Consider the following 15,552-nt stretch of genomic DNA (forward strand, 5'->3'; position numbering starts at 1 on the left):
CCAATCATAAAATACATGCATTTTTCACAGGGGGGTTTCAGGTAGCTCTGGGGTGAATTTTGGAGGGAAATGGGGGGGTCTGAGAGTCCTGGGGAGTTTTGGGGGTCTTGGGGAGGGTTTGGGGGTCCAGGGTGATTCTAGGCCAACCCTGGGGGACTCTGGGGGGTTTGGGGTTCCTGGAGAGGTCTCGGGGGAGAATTGGGGGTCCCGGGGGGTCCCAGGCCCACCCTGAACCAAGGTCTGGGGGTTTCAGGGGGAGGGGGCACAGCAGGGGTTCCTCCCCCCCCCCCCGTTTTTGGAGGGTCTCCCATGGTGCCCCCTCCCCAAAAAGCTCTGAGGGCCCCCTGAAGTGGCTGCTGTTCCACCGGCCGGTGCCCCCTGATCCAGGACAGCCCCACTGAGTCTGGCAGGTTCTGGGGGGATTTGTGGGGATTTTGGGGTTTTGCGAGGCTGTTTGAGAATTTCAGGGTGGCTTTTTTGGGCTTTGGGGGATTTTGTTAGGAATTTGGGGGGAATTATTGGGGGTTTTTGGGAGAATTATTGGGTTTAGAGATGCTTATGTGATTTTGGGGGGTTTTGTTGATTTGGGGGGTTTTGGATTTGGGGTGTTTTGTTGGGGTTGTGGGGGTTTTGGGGGGGAATTTATTGAAATTTTTGGGAGTTTTATAAAATTTTGGTGAGTTCCACTGGGATTTTTGGTGTATCTCTGGAGTTTTTGAGGGTTTTCTTATATTAGTCCAGTCCCTTCCAGTATGATCCAAAGATGGCCCCACTGTGCTCCCAGTCCCTGCCAGTAAGAGCCAGTTGTGCTCCACATGGTTCCAGTTGCTCTCTTTCACCCTCATTTGTTCCAGTCCCTCCCATTACACCCTCCCAGTATGTCCCAGTATAGCCCAGTTCCCTCCAGCATGTTCCCAGACACTCCCAGTTGCTCCCAGTTGGGTTTTTTGGGGGATGTTTGGAGAATGAAGCAGTCCAAGGCTGAGCGGAAAAGGCCCCTCGGGGGGACATCAGGGGGTGCCGGTGGCGGCTGCCGGCAGAGGCAGCCTGGAGGAGCAGAGCCCTGTGTGCCGCAGGAGCCCAAAGTGGGGAGCCCAGAGAGGGGGGAGCGCCGCCATGGGCGGGAGCCTCAAGAGCCTGGAGAGGGGCAGGGGGGACTCCTTGGAGCCGCTGCAGCCCCGAGCAGAGAATGAGGGGAGAAGGGAGCCCGGGAGCCCAAACAGCCCCGGCATCCCGAAATGGGGAGAGCGAAGAGGGGGGAGCTTTTGGGATCGCTGGGACTGCCAGCAGCCTTGGCAGGGCGGGCACCGAGGAGAAGGGGGACCCCCAATCTAAGTGTGACCCCCTGCAGCTGGGACAGGGGGGAACCCTTGAACACCCAAGGGGAGGGACCAGGGACAGGGAACTCCTGGGAGGCTTTTCCAGGGCTGAATCTGGGTGTTTGGAAGGTTTTCGTGAAGTACAGATGGCCGGTGACTGGTAGAGATGGACTTGGGCAGAGGGACCTTCAAACTCAATATGCTCATCCCTTGTTTTCCCCAAACCAGGATTTCCCATTGCCAACCCCTGGGAGTCTGTGAGGAAGATGCCCTGGGACACTGAAGCAGGTGAGGAGGAAGTCAGTGCCCCTTTCCCCTCTGTGCTGCTCCGTAGCCCAGCCCAGTATGGCCCTGGCTGCAGCTCAGCCCTGCGGGGAATCTCCTTGCCCTTGCCTGTGGCACAGACGCAAATCCCATCCTGTCCTTGTCCTTCCTCCCCCAGGAGGGGGGGAGGAGGAGAGCAGGAGCTGAGCATGGAGAGCAGGGGGAACAAATGCCCGCAGCAGAACCTGGTGGAAGAAGCCATTTTGAGCGGCTCCATGGCGCAGGAAGCCAACGGGGAGGAAAAGCGCCGGAGATGCCGCACGAGGAGGGGCTGCAAATGCAGCTGGCAGGGATCTGAGGAGGAAAGAGCCAGCCTGGGCTGGGAAGGCGGCCAGAGATCAAGCCAGAGCTCTGAGCTGGTGCTCCATGAACAGCTCCATGATGGGGAGAAGCCCCACACATGTGTGGAGTGTGGGAAGAGCTTCAGGTGGAACTATAAGCTCATTGAGCACCAGAGGACCCACACTGGGGAACGGCCGTTCGAGTGTGGGGAGTGTGGGATGAGCTTCAGCCGGAGCTCCCACCTGACCAGCCACCAGAGGACCCACACTGGGGAGAGGCCCTACGAGTGTAGGGAGTGTGGACAGAGCTTCAGGCAGAGCTCCAGCCTGATCAGCCACCAGAGAACCCACACTGGGGAACAGCCCCATGAGTGTGGGGAGTGTGGGAAGAGCTTCAGCGGGAGCTCTGACCTGATCAAGCACCAGAGGATCCACACTGGGGAACGACCCTACGAGTATGGGGAATGTGGGAAGAGCTTTAGGGACCATGACACCCTGATCAGGCACCAAAAGATCCACACTAGGGAGAGGCCTTACGAGTGTTCCGAGTGTGGGAATAGATTTCGGTTCAACTCCCATCTCCTCCTGCACAATCTGAGTCACGCAGAGGAGAGGGCCCTCTTCTGCCCTGAGTGTGGGAAGGGATTTAAGTACAACTGCCAACTCATCACCCACCGGCGCATCCACACAGGGGAGAGACCCTACAAGTGTAGAGAATGTGGGAAGAGCTTCTCACAGAGCTCTCAATTTGACCCGACACCAATACAGCCACCGATAAGGGAAGCCCTGCTAGTGCCCTGAGTGCAGGAAGAGCTTCGTGCTCTGCTCCAGCTCCATCCCCCACTGGAGGAGGCACTTGGGGCACAGCCCTGGTGACCCACTTTCCCTGTGATCCATGTTGGGAACACACCTGGCTTCTTATTCTTTTGGTTTGGCCTTAATTTTCTTGTCTTTTCCATCTCTTTGCAGTCCAAAAGTGAAGAGGGATCAATCTTTCACCTCAAAACCACTCAAATCATACTGAAAACAGGTCAATCTTAACACAAAAGGGCTCAATCCTACCTCAAATTGCTTGTTCCCACCTCAAAATCTCAATCCTATGCCAAACTGACTCCATTCCACAGGTACCAGGGTGAGATGGGGTTGGAAGGAGATGGGAGAAATGGGATCCCAATTTGGGAGCGATAGGATGGGATGGGAGCGTAGGAGCGATTGGACGGGGATTGTGTGGGGCAGGGTGTGTGGGATGTATTTGATAGCAAATAAAACTCTCAGACTTACTGCTTTCTCTCCCGTTCATGTTCAGTCCGTTGCAGTTCTGTTTGCAGAGCGCCCCCTCACAGTTGCCGCCCTTGGCCTGAGCCTGCCCCTTTTCCCTCAGGGTTCCCGCCCTTTCCCTGTCCCCTTTCCCCTCACGGTTCGACCTTCGGGAACAGGGGAGGAGGAGGAGGAAGAGGCTGAGCGGCAGCAGAAGCAGCTGGAGAAGGGGAGAGGGAACCCTGGAGTCGCCGCAGCCCTGGGAGCATCACCCCCCATCCTGCAGGTGCCCGGGGAAGGGGGAGCTCGGCCCAAACCTGCTGGGGGGTGCCTGGGTTTGGGATTTTTTTCAGGGGAAGTTTGGAGCTGGCAGGGCTCCAAAGCCGAGCCACAGATGGCCCTCGGGGGGACATCCGGGTTCCCCAGGAGGTGTTTTTGGAGGGTCCCAGGGCCAGCAGTGGCTGCTCCCAGTATGAGCCCAGTCCCTCCCAGTCATTCCCTATGATGATGCAATTTGATCCCAGCACAGTCCCAGTTCTTCCCAATTTCATCTAGTGTGTTCCCAGTTCTCCCAGTTGTCCCTAGCATAGTCCTAGGCACTCCCAGTATGATCCCAGTCTCTCCCACCAGGTCCCTAGTCCTTCCCACTTGCCCCCAGCGTGTTTCCAGTTCCCCCAGCACATTCCCAGTGGCTCCTAGTCTGGTCCCAGTCACCACCCATATGGGCTCAGACACTCCCAGTATATCCCAGTTGCCCTGAACATTCTCATAGTCATTGCCAGGCACTCCCAGTTACCTTAGGGTGGTTCACTTGCCCCCTGTTTTATCCCAGTTGCTCCCAGTTCCTCTAATTATGTCCCCTGTTGGCTCCCAGCATGGGCCTGGTAACTCCCAGTAACCCCCAGTCAGGGTCCAATCACACCCACTCTGATCCCTGTATGATTGTAGCCACTCCCAGTATGATCCCAGTCACTTGCAGTCTAATTCCAGTTGCTCTCAGACACTCCCAGTACGATTTCAGTGCCCCCAGTGTTATCCCAGTTGCTCCCTGTCAATGCCAGCATGACCCCAGTAGCCTCCAGTATGATCCTAGTGTCTCCCTGTCTCTCCTAGTTTATCCCAGTTGCTTCCAGCTTGTTCTCAGTCACTCCCACTTCTTCCCAGTTGCTTTCAGCATCATTCCAGTTGCTCCCAGTCAATCCCTCCATCATTCCAGTCCCTCTCAGAGTCATCCCAGTTGGTCCTAGCATGGGCCCAGCTGTTCCCAGTGTGCTTCCATCACTCCCCTATGGTTACAGACACTCCCAGTATGGTCCCAATTGAACTCAGTTGTCCCTGGTATAGTCCCAGTCACTCCCCATATGATCCCAGTCCCTCCCAGCATGGTCTCACTCACTGCCAGTTACCTGCAGTGTGGTCCCAGTTCTCCTCAGCATGGTCCTGGTTGTTCCTGTGTGGTTCCAGTCATCTCAGTATGGTTACATATTGAGAGTTTTTGCAGATTGAGGAGTTTTTGTTAGACAATGCCCATATTCAGCCAAAGCACAATCCAGCCTGCTTGTACTAATGGACAATGGACACATGCACAAACAATGAATAATGGACATATTCAGAAATTGGGTTGGTATATCCTTGAAAGAGATACAAGAAGAAGAGTCATCAGGACTCAGCAAGTTTGTCAGCAAGCTTGGGAAAGTAAGAAAAAAGTAAGTAATGGGTGGGTGTCGTGGGTTGACTAAATGATGCTTTTATCCCCAATTGTCTCATTCTGTTTATGCTGAATAATAAGTTGTACACCTTTAAGACTTGTTCCAGAGAGTGAAGGGGGAGAGAAGAAGAGGCAGGTTTTTTTCAGACACTGCACTCACTTCTCCACATTCCTGCTCTGGACTGTGTTGTCTGTGGATGGACAGACAGCGGGACAGAGCTCTCTTTTGCTTTTAGTTAGTTTAGCTAGCTGAGGCAAAGGAGACAAAGAAGTTCCCTGGACTGTGGGTTTTTTTCCCTTTTCTTTGGAGCTGTTCAAACCTGCTCTGGACTGAACACCAGAAGAGCACCAGCAGCTACATCTGTGGCCACTGGGCCAGGCCTGGCCTGCGACATTTCCAGCACCAGAGGGACTGATCAGAGACTTAGTGAGCTGAGCTGCAACCCAGGGAGGGGACTTTCTCAGTTTCTCAGTCATCTCTTTTGGAGCGGCAAGGGGTTTTATTGTTTAATAAACAGGTTTTTCCACCTTTCTCCAAGGAGGTATTTTCTCCAGGACTGATTGGGGGAAGGGGCTGATTTAATCTGCTTTGCTACTGGAGCCCTTTTGGGATTCTCTTCCAAATTTGCTCTGAACCAGGACAAATACATCTATTGGTGCCCAATGCATGGCTCAAGAAGGTGGAAAAAAGCTCTATTGATTGTATGTTGGTTGTGCTCACTCTCTAGTAAGTTAAAGCAGTCAGTAGCCATGTTGCTTGAATTCCTAATGTCTCTTGGGGTGGAGGCCTTCACGTGGTTCTGGTCTCTAGAGCTTTTTGAGGTTTCAATACCTTTCTGGTCACTAGGATTATTGTCCATAACCCGTAATTTTTATGGTAGTGCGGCACGGATTGGAATAGCTGTTGTGCTGGCCTTGGTGATAATGATTTATAGGGCATTTACAAAGATACTGGAGTCTGTTTATGATATTTATGGTTTATGGTTTCTTCGTCCTACCCTGCATCCCAGTTCCAGTAGTATGTTTTGGGAATTTATTAGTAATTGCACCCAGTTTGTTAGAGGAGGAGCAGGGAATGAGGCTTTCCAGCCTTTCCTTTCCTTCTTCTCCTTTGAATCTGTTATGCCACTTTTTGAGAATGTTCAGTTTCCCCTGAATGTTAAAGAGACCATCTTTCTGGTATTTAATCTGGTATTTAATCAAGCTTCCTCTATATGGTCTGCAGCTTCTCTAGAATGAGGGCTGAGATATCCAGAGGAGTTGGTGAGACCCTTGTCCCAGAAGCAGATGCAGGCGTGAAAAATCCTAAGTGGTGTGGAGAATGGGAAAATACAGGCTAAACCCTGAAGGAATATTCTGATCCTGTAGACTGGGATTTTCCACGGGAACAAATTCAGAACCCAGCTGAGGTGGGGAAATACCTAAAAACAAAGTGCCATGATCATTCTAAAGAGAAAAGGCTCATTGCAATAAGCTGGGCCCTGGCCTATGCTTATCCCACTCTGTTAGATACTGTCGGGTAGCAGACAGAGGCAGGGGGGCAGGGAGATAAATCAGCTATCCCAGTCAGGCTACAGCCAACAGCCCAGGTTCAAAGCCAGCAGCTAAACCAGATAGTGAGCCTAAGCCAGCAGCTAAACCAGACAATAAGCCTCAACCAATGGCTGTTGCTACCAGCACTAGAAGTGGGAAATGCATGGACAAGACTGATCGACCAGTGGATGATGATGATGATGATGATGATGCAGCAGGAGAAGGACCCTCAATGCCTCCTGACATAAAATCAGGAGTCAAACCAGCAGGCGCAAGATCAGAAGCCAATATTGAGTCCTTTTCTCTGAAGGACCTTTGTGGCCTACAGAAGGATTACACCTAATGACCTGATGAATCCATAATTAGTTGGCTGGTCCGTCTCTGGGATGCTGCAGGTGAGGCTACAATTCTGGATGGCACTGAAGCAAGGTATTTGGGATCCCTGTCACAGGATCCTGTCATCGACCAAGGAATGATGACGGGGACTACTCCACACAGTCTCTGGGCACAGGTCTTGGAAAATGTAGCACAAAGATACCTGTGCAGATGATCTCTATATGCAACAAACCCAGTGGAAGACCATAAAGCAAGGGATCCAACACCTGAGAGAAATGGCAGTGGCAAAGATTATCTTCTCAGATGATGTAACAACTAGGAACCCAGACTTGGTACCATGCACGTCTGTGATGTGGCGGAAACTTGTACGACTTGTGCCACATGAATATGCTTCTGCCTTAGCCATAATGAAGTGGGATGAGAGGGATGAGACTGTGCTGGATATGGCAATGAAGCTCTGAGCATATGTAGATGCTGTGCATGGCCCAACACATGCCAGAATTGCAGCAGTAGAAACATGTCTGCAGAAATTAGAGGACAAGATAGAGGAGAATCATAAGAAGTTCAGAGAGGAGATTAAAGAAGACCTTCTCCAAATCTCAGCAGTACAGATCAGAGGTTCTGGTAGCCAACACAGATGTTACCCCGATGGCAAGAGAAGGTACACCCCACGAGCTGAGCTGTGGTTCTACCTGCGTCATTGTGGAGAAAACATGAAGAAATGGGATAGAAAATCTACTGCTGCTCTGGCACAACGGGTGCATGAACTGAAGGAAGCCACCAGAAGGAAAGCAGCTCCAGTTGCCCATAGCCGAACTGCCAGGTATGATGATGATGACATGTCCGATCCCCTTGAAGGAACATCCAAGACATATGCCCAGGGAAAGAAAGATAAGAAGGCTTAGAGGGGCCCCGCCTCTAGCCAGGTAGAGGCCAGGGAAAACCGTGTTTTCTGGTCTGAGTGGATTCGTTGGCCTGGCACGGAACCACAAGAGTACAAAGCTTTGGTCGATACTGCTGTGCAATGCACATTAATCCCATCGAGACATGTGGAGACAGAGTCTGTTTCTATTGCTGGTGTGACAGGGGGATCCCAGGATTTCACTTTGGTGGAAGCTGATGTGAGCCTGACTGGGAATGAGTGGAAGAAGCATCCTATTGTGACTGGCCCAGAGGCCCCATGTATTTTGGGCATAGACTTCCTCCGAAGTGGGTATTTCAAAGACCCAAAACGACTCAAGTGGGCATTTGGGATAGCAGCTGTAGTGACAGAGGGCATGCAGCAACTGAACACCTTGCCTGGACTGTCTGAGAATCCATCTGCAGTAGGAGTCCTGACGGGAGAAGAGCAATAGGTGCCAATTGCCACTTCCATAGTGCATCGACGACAGTACAAGAACCACTCGAGATGCTGTGATGCCCATCCATAAGATGATCCAAGAGCTGGAGAGCCAAGGAGTGGTCAGCAAAACTCACTCACCCTTCAACAGCCCCGCTTGGCCTGTGCACAGGTCTGACAGAGAATGGAGGTTGACTGTGGACTATTGTGGCTTGAATGAAGTGACTCCACCGCTGAGCGCTGCTGTGCTGGACATGCTGGAACTCCAGTACGAGCTGGAGTCCAAGGCAGCAAAGTGGTACTCCACTGCTGACATTGCTAATGCGTTTGTCTCCATTCCTCTGGCAGCAGAATGCAGGCCTCAGTTTGCTTTCACCTGGAGGGGCGTGCAGTGCACCTGAAACCAACTGCCCCAGGGGTGGAAGCACAGCCCCACCATCTGCCATGGACTGATCCAGGCTGCACTGGAAAAGGGTGAGGCTCCAGAACACCTGCAGTACATGGATGACATCATTGTGTGGGGGAACACAGCAATGGAAGTATTTGAGAAAGGAGAGAGGATCATCAGGATTCTGCTAGAAGCCGGCTTTGCCATCAAGAAGAGAAAAGTCAAGGGATCTGCTCAAGAAATCCAGTTCCTGGGAGTGAAGTGCCAAGACAGACGGCATCAGATTCCCACTGAGGTCATCAACAAGATCACAGCTATGTCCCCACCAACTAGCAATAAGGAAACGGAAGCTTTCCTGGGTGCCATAGGTTTTTGGAGGATGCACATTCCCGAATACAGTCAGATCATGAGCCCTCTCTACCTGGTTACCTGCAAGAAGAATGAGTTCCACTGGGGCCCTGAACAACAACAAGCCTTTGCCCAGATCAAGCAGATCGCTCATGCAGTAGCCCTTGGCCCTGCCAGGACAGGACCAGAGGTAAAGAATATGCTCTACTCTGCAGCAGGGAACCATGGCTTGTCCTGGAGCCTTTGGCAGAAGATGCCTGGGGAGACTCGAGGCTGACCACTGGGATTTTGGAGTTGAAGCTACAGAGGGTCCAAAGCCAACTACACTTCCACAGAGAAGGAAATCTTGGCTGCCTATGAAGGAGTCCAGGCTGCCTCAGAGGTGACTGGCACGGAAGCACAACTCCTCCTGGCACCCCGACTACCGGTGCTGGGGTGCATGTTCAAAGGCAAGGTTCCTTCCACCCACCACGCCATTGATGCTACATGGAGTAAATGGATTGCTCTGATCACACAGCGTGCCCGTATAGGTGAACTGAATCACCCTGGGATTTTGGAGATAATTACAAACTGGCCAGAAGGTGAGAACTTTGGTCGGAATGATGAAGAGGAACAAGAACCAGTGACACGTGCGTAAAAGGCTCCTCCCTATAACCAACTGCCCCCAGAAGAAACACGCTACGCTCTTTTCACTGACGGTTCCTGTCACATCGTAGGGATGAACCAGAAGTGGAAAGCAGCCGTATGGAGCCCCACACAACAGGTTGGACAAGCTACTGAAGGAGAAGGTGGATCAAGTCAACTTGCAGAACTCAAAGCTGTTCAGCTGGCCCTGGACATTGCTGAGAGACAGAAATGGCCAAAGCTCTATCTTTATACTGATTCATGGATGGTAGCCAATGCTCTTTGGGGCTGGCTGGAAAGGTGGAAAAAGGCTAACTGGCAGCTTGGGGGAAAACCGATCTGGGCTGCTGATGAGTGGAAAGACATTGCCTCTCAGTTAGAGAAGCTACCTGTGAAAGTCCACCATGTGGATGCTCATGTCCCCAAGAGTTGGCTAATGAGGAACACTGAAACAACGAGCAGGTAGATCAGGCAGCAAAAATGGAGGTGTCAAAGATAAGACTTAGACTGGCAACATAAGGGGGAGTTGTTCTTAGGTTGATGGGCCAATGATGCCTCAGCCATCAGGGCAGAGATGCCACCTAAAAGTGAGCATGAGACCGAGGGGTGGATTTAACCATGGACAGTATTTCTCAGGTCATCCATGACTGTGAGATGTGTGTGGCCATCAAACAGGGCAAGTGAGTAAAGCCCCTGTGGTATGGTGGGCGGTGGTCCAAGTACAAGTATGGGGAAACCTGGCAGATTGACTACATCACACTGCCCCAGACACGCCAAGGCAAGCGCTACGTTCTGACCATGGTGGAAGCCACCACTGGATGGGTGGAGACCTACCCTGTGCTTCACGCCACTGCTCGGAACACCATCCTGGGCCTGGAAAAGCAAATCCTGTGGAGACATGGCACCCCTGAGAGAACTGAGTCAGACAATGAGACCCATTTCAAGAATGGCCTTATCAACACCTGGGCCAGGGAACATGGTATTAAATGGATATATCATATTCCTTATCATGCACCAGCTGCCGGAGAAAGTTGAATGATGCAATGGACTACTTAAAACAACCCTGAAGGCACTCGGCGGGGGGGACTTTTAGAAATTGGGAAATGAACCTAGCAAAAGCCACCTGGTTGGTCAACACCAGAGGGTCCATAAATAGAGCTGGTCCTGCCCAGTCTGAACCCCTGCACACAGTGGGTGGAGATAAAGTCCCTGTTGTACACGTGAAAGGTATTTTAGGAAAAACTGTTTGGATTACTCCCACTTCAGGCAAAGACAAACCCATGCATGGAATTGTTTTTGCTCAAGGACCTGTTTGCACTTGGTGGGTAATGCAGAAAGATGGAGAAAGCCGTTGTGTGCCACAGGGAAACGTAGTCTTAAGTGAGAACTGTGTGTAAGGTTTCATTGTGATGCAGATGGAAATAGAATAAGGGGTGGATAATGTTCCAGATTGCAAGGCAAGATGTATTCTATTACCATCTGTATGGCAGCTGTCTTTTGTCAAGTGGGCAGTTTGCCTTATCTCTCTTTCTGAGCACTCACTCCCACTCCTCCCTCGAGAGGAGACATCTGCTGAGAACAGGCTATTGAATGTCACTGCATGACTGATAAGAACTATAACATCCCACTGTGAGATGCTCTGCCCAGAGGGAGGAGCCAAGCATTGCTACCCAGATATAATCCAGAGGTTTTGAGACACCAGCATGGCTTTCTCCACTGGATTCCCCAGAGGAACAGCAGCTCTCTCTTCTTCTACTGGATCTTCAGAGGAAGAATACATCCTTCTCTACAGATCCCCCTTGCTCCAACAGAACCACACCTGACACTTCAGGAGGGCTGCAGCCACATTTCCAATTGGATTGCCACCAACTCCCCACAGGGTGTCCGCTTGGGTTCTGACTCTGTCAGTGTTGTTCTAGTGTAACGCATTGTTTATTTTATCCATTTTTTTTCCTTACCTATTAAAGAACTGTTATTTCCTGCTCCCATATTTTTGCCTGAGAGTCCCTTAATTTAAAATTTATAGCAATTGAGAGGGGTGGGGAGGGTTTACATTCTCCATTTCAGGGGTGGCTCCTGCCTTCCTTAGCAGACTCCTGTCTTTCCAAACCAAGACAAAAACCTTTGACTATACAGGATCTTTTGGATCCATTGTCCCTCAAACAGGTCAGTGTGTGACCCCGTAGTAATGCCAAGTTACAAAGAGCAGCACAAATGACACAAAGAATACATGGCCAAAGAGGAAGAGGAGAGGCCCAATGAGAAAAGGATGTGGTGAGACACTGGCACATCGAGTGAGCTGCACTCCCATAATCTCTAGGCTAGCAGGTCCTGGTCTCACATTCTTCTCTTAGTTTATTAAAATTTCATTTATGTATTTATTTATTTAATTTTTTTATCCTAAAAAATATATACAATTAAAAATATGTCATCAAATTTTAAAGATACAATCAAAATACTTTAATTCATAACTACATCTAAAGATCAGAACATATGTACAGCTGTAACTATGAAGCCTAACACATTAATCCTATTCTTCAAACACTCTCCATACAGGTGGCAGCTTCTTCCTGAGCTTGGAGGACAGAGAGCTCTTCTGGATGGGAGGCGAGGACTTTGTGGGTGAGGGAACATCTGAATTGTCCTGAGAAAACTTCTCGGTAAGACTGTAACCAGTCAGATCTGCAAAGTGGAGACACAAAGTTAAACAGAGGCCTCCATGCAAATGTAAAGCAGCCAAAGCTCCCTATTTAATGGGACACATTTCCTGGAAATGTCTAAACAGCTGCACAGGGAAACATGCTCCTGCTGGCAGACACTGAGGCAGGCCAGGGCACAACCCTGAGCCACTTGCCCAGAGCTGGCACAGGCACAGCCTGGCCTCTGGGCTGCCCTGGGACAGCAGGGAGCCCCGAGTCCTGTGCTCTCCAGGAATGGCTCAGCTGCACATGCACCCTCCTGCTCCTCTGCCTGCCCCACAGCTCAGCAGCCCCACAGCTCCAGGGGCACTGGCAGCAGCACAGCTCATTGTAGGGGCACATGCAGGGCACAGCTGTTCCCTGGCAATGTGCACAGCCTCTCTGGGCTGCCACAAGACCCTTCCTCCCAGCAGAGATTGGCCCAGCTCCCCCCTCACCTCTGTGTGAGGCTGAGCCCTGACTGCCCTTCACCTTGTCCTCCATCTGGAGCTGCTTCATGCCCCCCATGCCATGACCAGGAAGGGCAATGGAGAGAGTGGGAGCAGATGCACACCCTTCCTTAGGATTTAGTCATTTTTGGAACAGCTCAAAAGGCAAATTCAGAGATGTCCGACTCAGCGCTTCCTCAGCTTCCTGGGGAACATCTTGCCTTCACCAGCCCAACAGTTTGGAGAGGTTTTGCTGTACATGTGGAGGCTTGCTGGCAGCACATTTCTTCAGCTGGGTGCCCATCACCTTGAAGAGGGCAGAGGCGAGCTTGGTTGCCACGGTGCGGACGTTGGCGCTCCGCACAGGCAGCGCCTTGTTCCCCAGGAAGGACCAGAGCACGGGCAGGGCGTCGCGCTGGATGACTTCAGGGCTCCTGGCATGAACCCCCTGCACAAGCACTGCCGGGACAGAGACACAGCTCCTTACCCACCAGCCTCACTGCAAACAAGGATCTACCTCTGCTTTTGCTTCTTGCAAGCCTCTCTGGCCAAGATCAGCAAAATAGCACCCACAGCCCCTTGGTCCAGAAAAGGGTAAAGCAGCTGAGCATCCTGGAAACAGAACCACCAACCCCGCAGGACTAATTGCTCCAACCACCACCTTGTCCCTGTGGCAGACTTCCTACCTTTACTAAATTATTTCACAATCTCTTTCTGTATGAACAATGAATGAAATGTCCAACTGCCTTTTATTTCCATTAAGAAGTTGTCTAAACCCACACTTGAAGATTTGGAAATGCACCATAGCAAGGAAATTGAGAGATTTCTAATAAAAGGGACGATTCAATTTTTCTAACTTTGATGTCAAGTGCCAAATGTCTAATCTGGCTCTTCCCTTTGCTCAGTGGCACACAGCAAAGGGCAGGATTAGAACACACCTCAAAACTCCAGCCCACCAGAGATGGCTGCTGCGTGACAGTTGGATGAGAAACATCAGTGACCAGCTGGTGTCTTTGGCAGAATGCTTTTGGGGCTTCCAACAAAGAGCTGTTTCAAACCTCAGGGTGTCTTAGGGAATTACCCAGACCCCATTGCTGTGGCATTTGAGCATCTCCACATTTTAATGCCACTTCCCCTCCCAATGGTAATGGCATTTTTTCTTATAATGTCCACTGAAATAGGGGCATAGAGAAAGAAAAATGCTACACAGGGGACTGAAATGTAACCAAAACACGAGTGTTTTCTCAAATTGTCTCTGGAATCTCTCTGCTCATTTTCTGAACTGAACTGTATCAAACACAGACAAAAAGTTACTACCAACAGGCTTCTTGCATGGCAGATTTGGCTGAGAGATCAAAACCTGAAATGCTCTGGAGACCGTTCTTATTTTCTGATCAGACAAAATGTTATCTAGCAGCCATTTACAATTCTGTGGTGAAAGAGACTTCATTTTCTCTATGCTGTTAATCCACCAGCAGTCATCAACATTGAAAGAGCTCCTGCAAGTACCCAAAACCAATTCTGCTAAGCAGGAAAGGGTTATGGTACCCATTTTAAAATGGGAATTCATTTGAGTTTAAATGCAATTAAAGACATCAGTGACTACTGAATGTGAGGAACAGCTGTCTGTTCCTATTAAATCTCAGAGAGAACATCTGCTTTTTCTAAAGTAGTCCTAATTTATGGATAATTCCTTTATTTGAAAAAGAGATCAAAAGAACTGTTAAACTAAATTCCCTATTGCTGGAGATCTACTTTATTCAAATGCTCTTTAAAGGGCCTTTGACAGTCCCAATCTCTGAACATGCCCTTTTGAGATTCCTAATGAAGACACAAAGTGTATTAAACCTTGCATTGAAAGATGTTGGCATAATTACAGTGGATTTAGCCCCAGTTAAAGCAAGGCTATCAATCATCTTCTCTACTATATATGGAGATTATCCTTTTTCCATTCCTTTGCTATTGCTGCCATAGCAAGCTCCTCTGAGGAATCAATTATCAGCTGCATTTGTAGCATTTTGGACAGCGCTGACACAGGCAGACACAGTTTGCACACCCTGAAAGGCTCAGTCCAAGGCCACTGTGACAGCATAGGCAGGGAGCCTCAGCACTCTGCTTCTGTCCTGAGCCCCAGAGGCTGCCTTGCACTAAACCCGTGCCTCTGATACCTCTGTTGAGTTTTGGCCTAAGCTGTGACCCCCGCACAGGATCTGCACGGTTCAGCCTCAAAACTTTCCAAGAGAAAAACAAGAATTCTGTGAGGACAAAACAAACCAATGCCCTGAAACAGAATTGGCCACCATTTCCCCTCAAAGATCACAGATGTCCCTTGAGCTTCTGAGAAAGGAGCCAGCTGGGGCATTTTTAGCCCCTCCCTTTGCTGGAGGTGGTTCTGAGATGCCCCAGTGAGAGCTCAGCCCCAGGCCGAGCGCTGCCCCCATCTCAGATGCTGCCCAGCCCTGCAGCAGCCAGGGAAAACCTGCCAAACCCACCTGCCTTGGCCATGGGGCAGCAGGGACAAGCTCAGCACCTCCTGGTTTGGAGGAGCTGCTCTGCTGTCTGCTCACAGGCATTCCCTGTAAATACTCCCTGGGAAGAGCTCTTGGCTCAGAAGCGGAGGCCATACCTGTGATACACCCGGTAACATCCAGCAGGGCTTGGCCACTCAGGTGATTCCACTGGTAGCTGAACTCTTTGAGCAGTGACACTTTATCTACAAGGGAAACACATGTTTCTGCTCACTTTTCTCAGGTCACAGGAGAAAGGACAGTGGGGAGGGAAAGGGCAGGGCCAACCCCATTTTATAAAATCAAGTACATTTGTGCGCATATTTGAATCCTTTTCTTCTTTCCTTCCAGCCTGCTTGGCAGGGTTTTAAATTCCAAAAGAAAAGCTCTCCTTTCACATTTGTAAATCCAAACTTGTCTGCTGTAGCAGGAGCTGTGTTAAAACATTACACATCAGGGAC

The 15,552-nt window shown here is 50.5% G+C and overlaps 1 protein-coding gene across 1 annotated transcript in view; it reads left to right on the plus strand.

The window, feature by feature from the left end:
- Nucleotides 1–15,552, plus strand: part of LOC141731341 (uncharacterized) — a 412,011-nt gene that overhangs the window by 81,551 nt on the left and 314,908 nt on the right. The window contains 1 exon segment of the mRNA XM_074555961.1: nt 2,101–2,663. Coding sequence (XP_074412062.1) covers nt 2,101–2,663 — 563 coding nt within the window.

This window comes from Zonotrichia albicollis, chromosome 20 (assembly GCF_047830755.1).
Source record: "Zonotrichia albicollis isolate bZonAlb1 chromosome 20, bZonAlb1.hap1, whole genome shotgun sequence".
Lineage (NCBI taxonomy): Eukaryota > Metazoa > Chordata > Aves > Passeriformes > Passerellidae > Zonotrichia > Zonotrichia albicollis.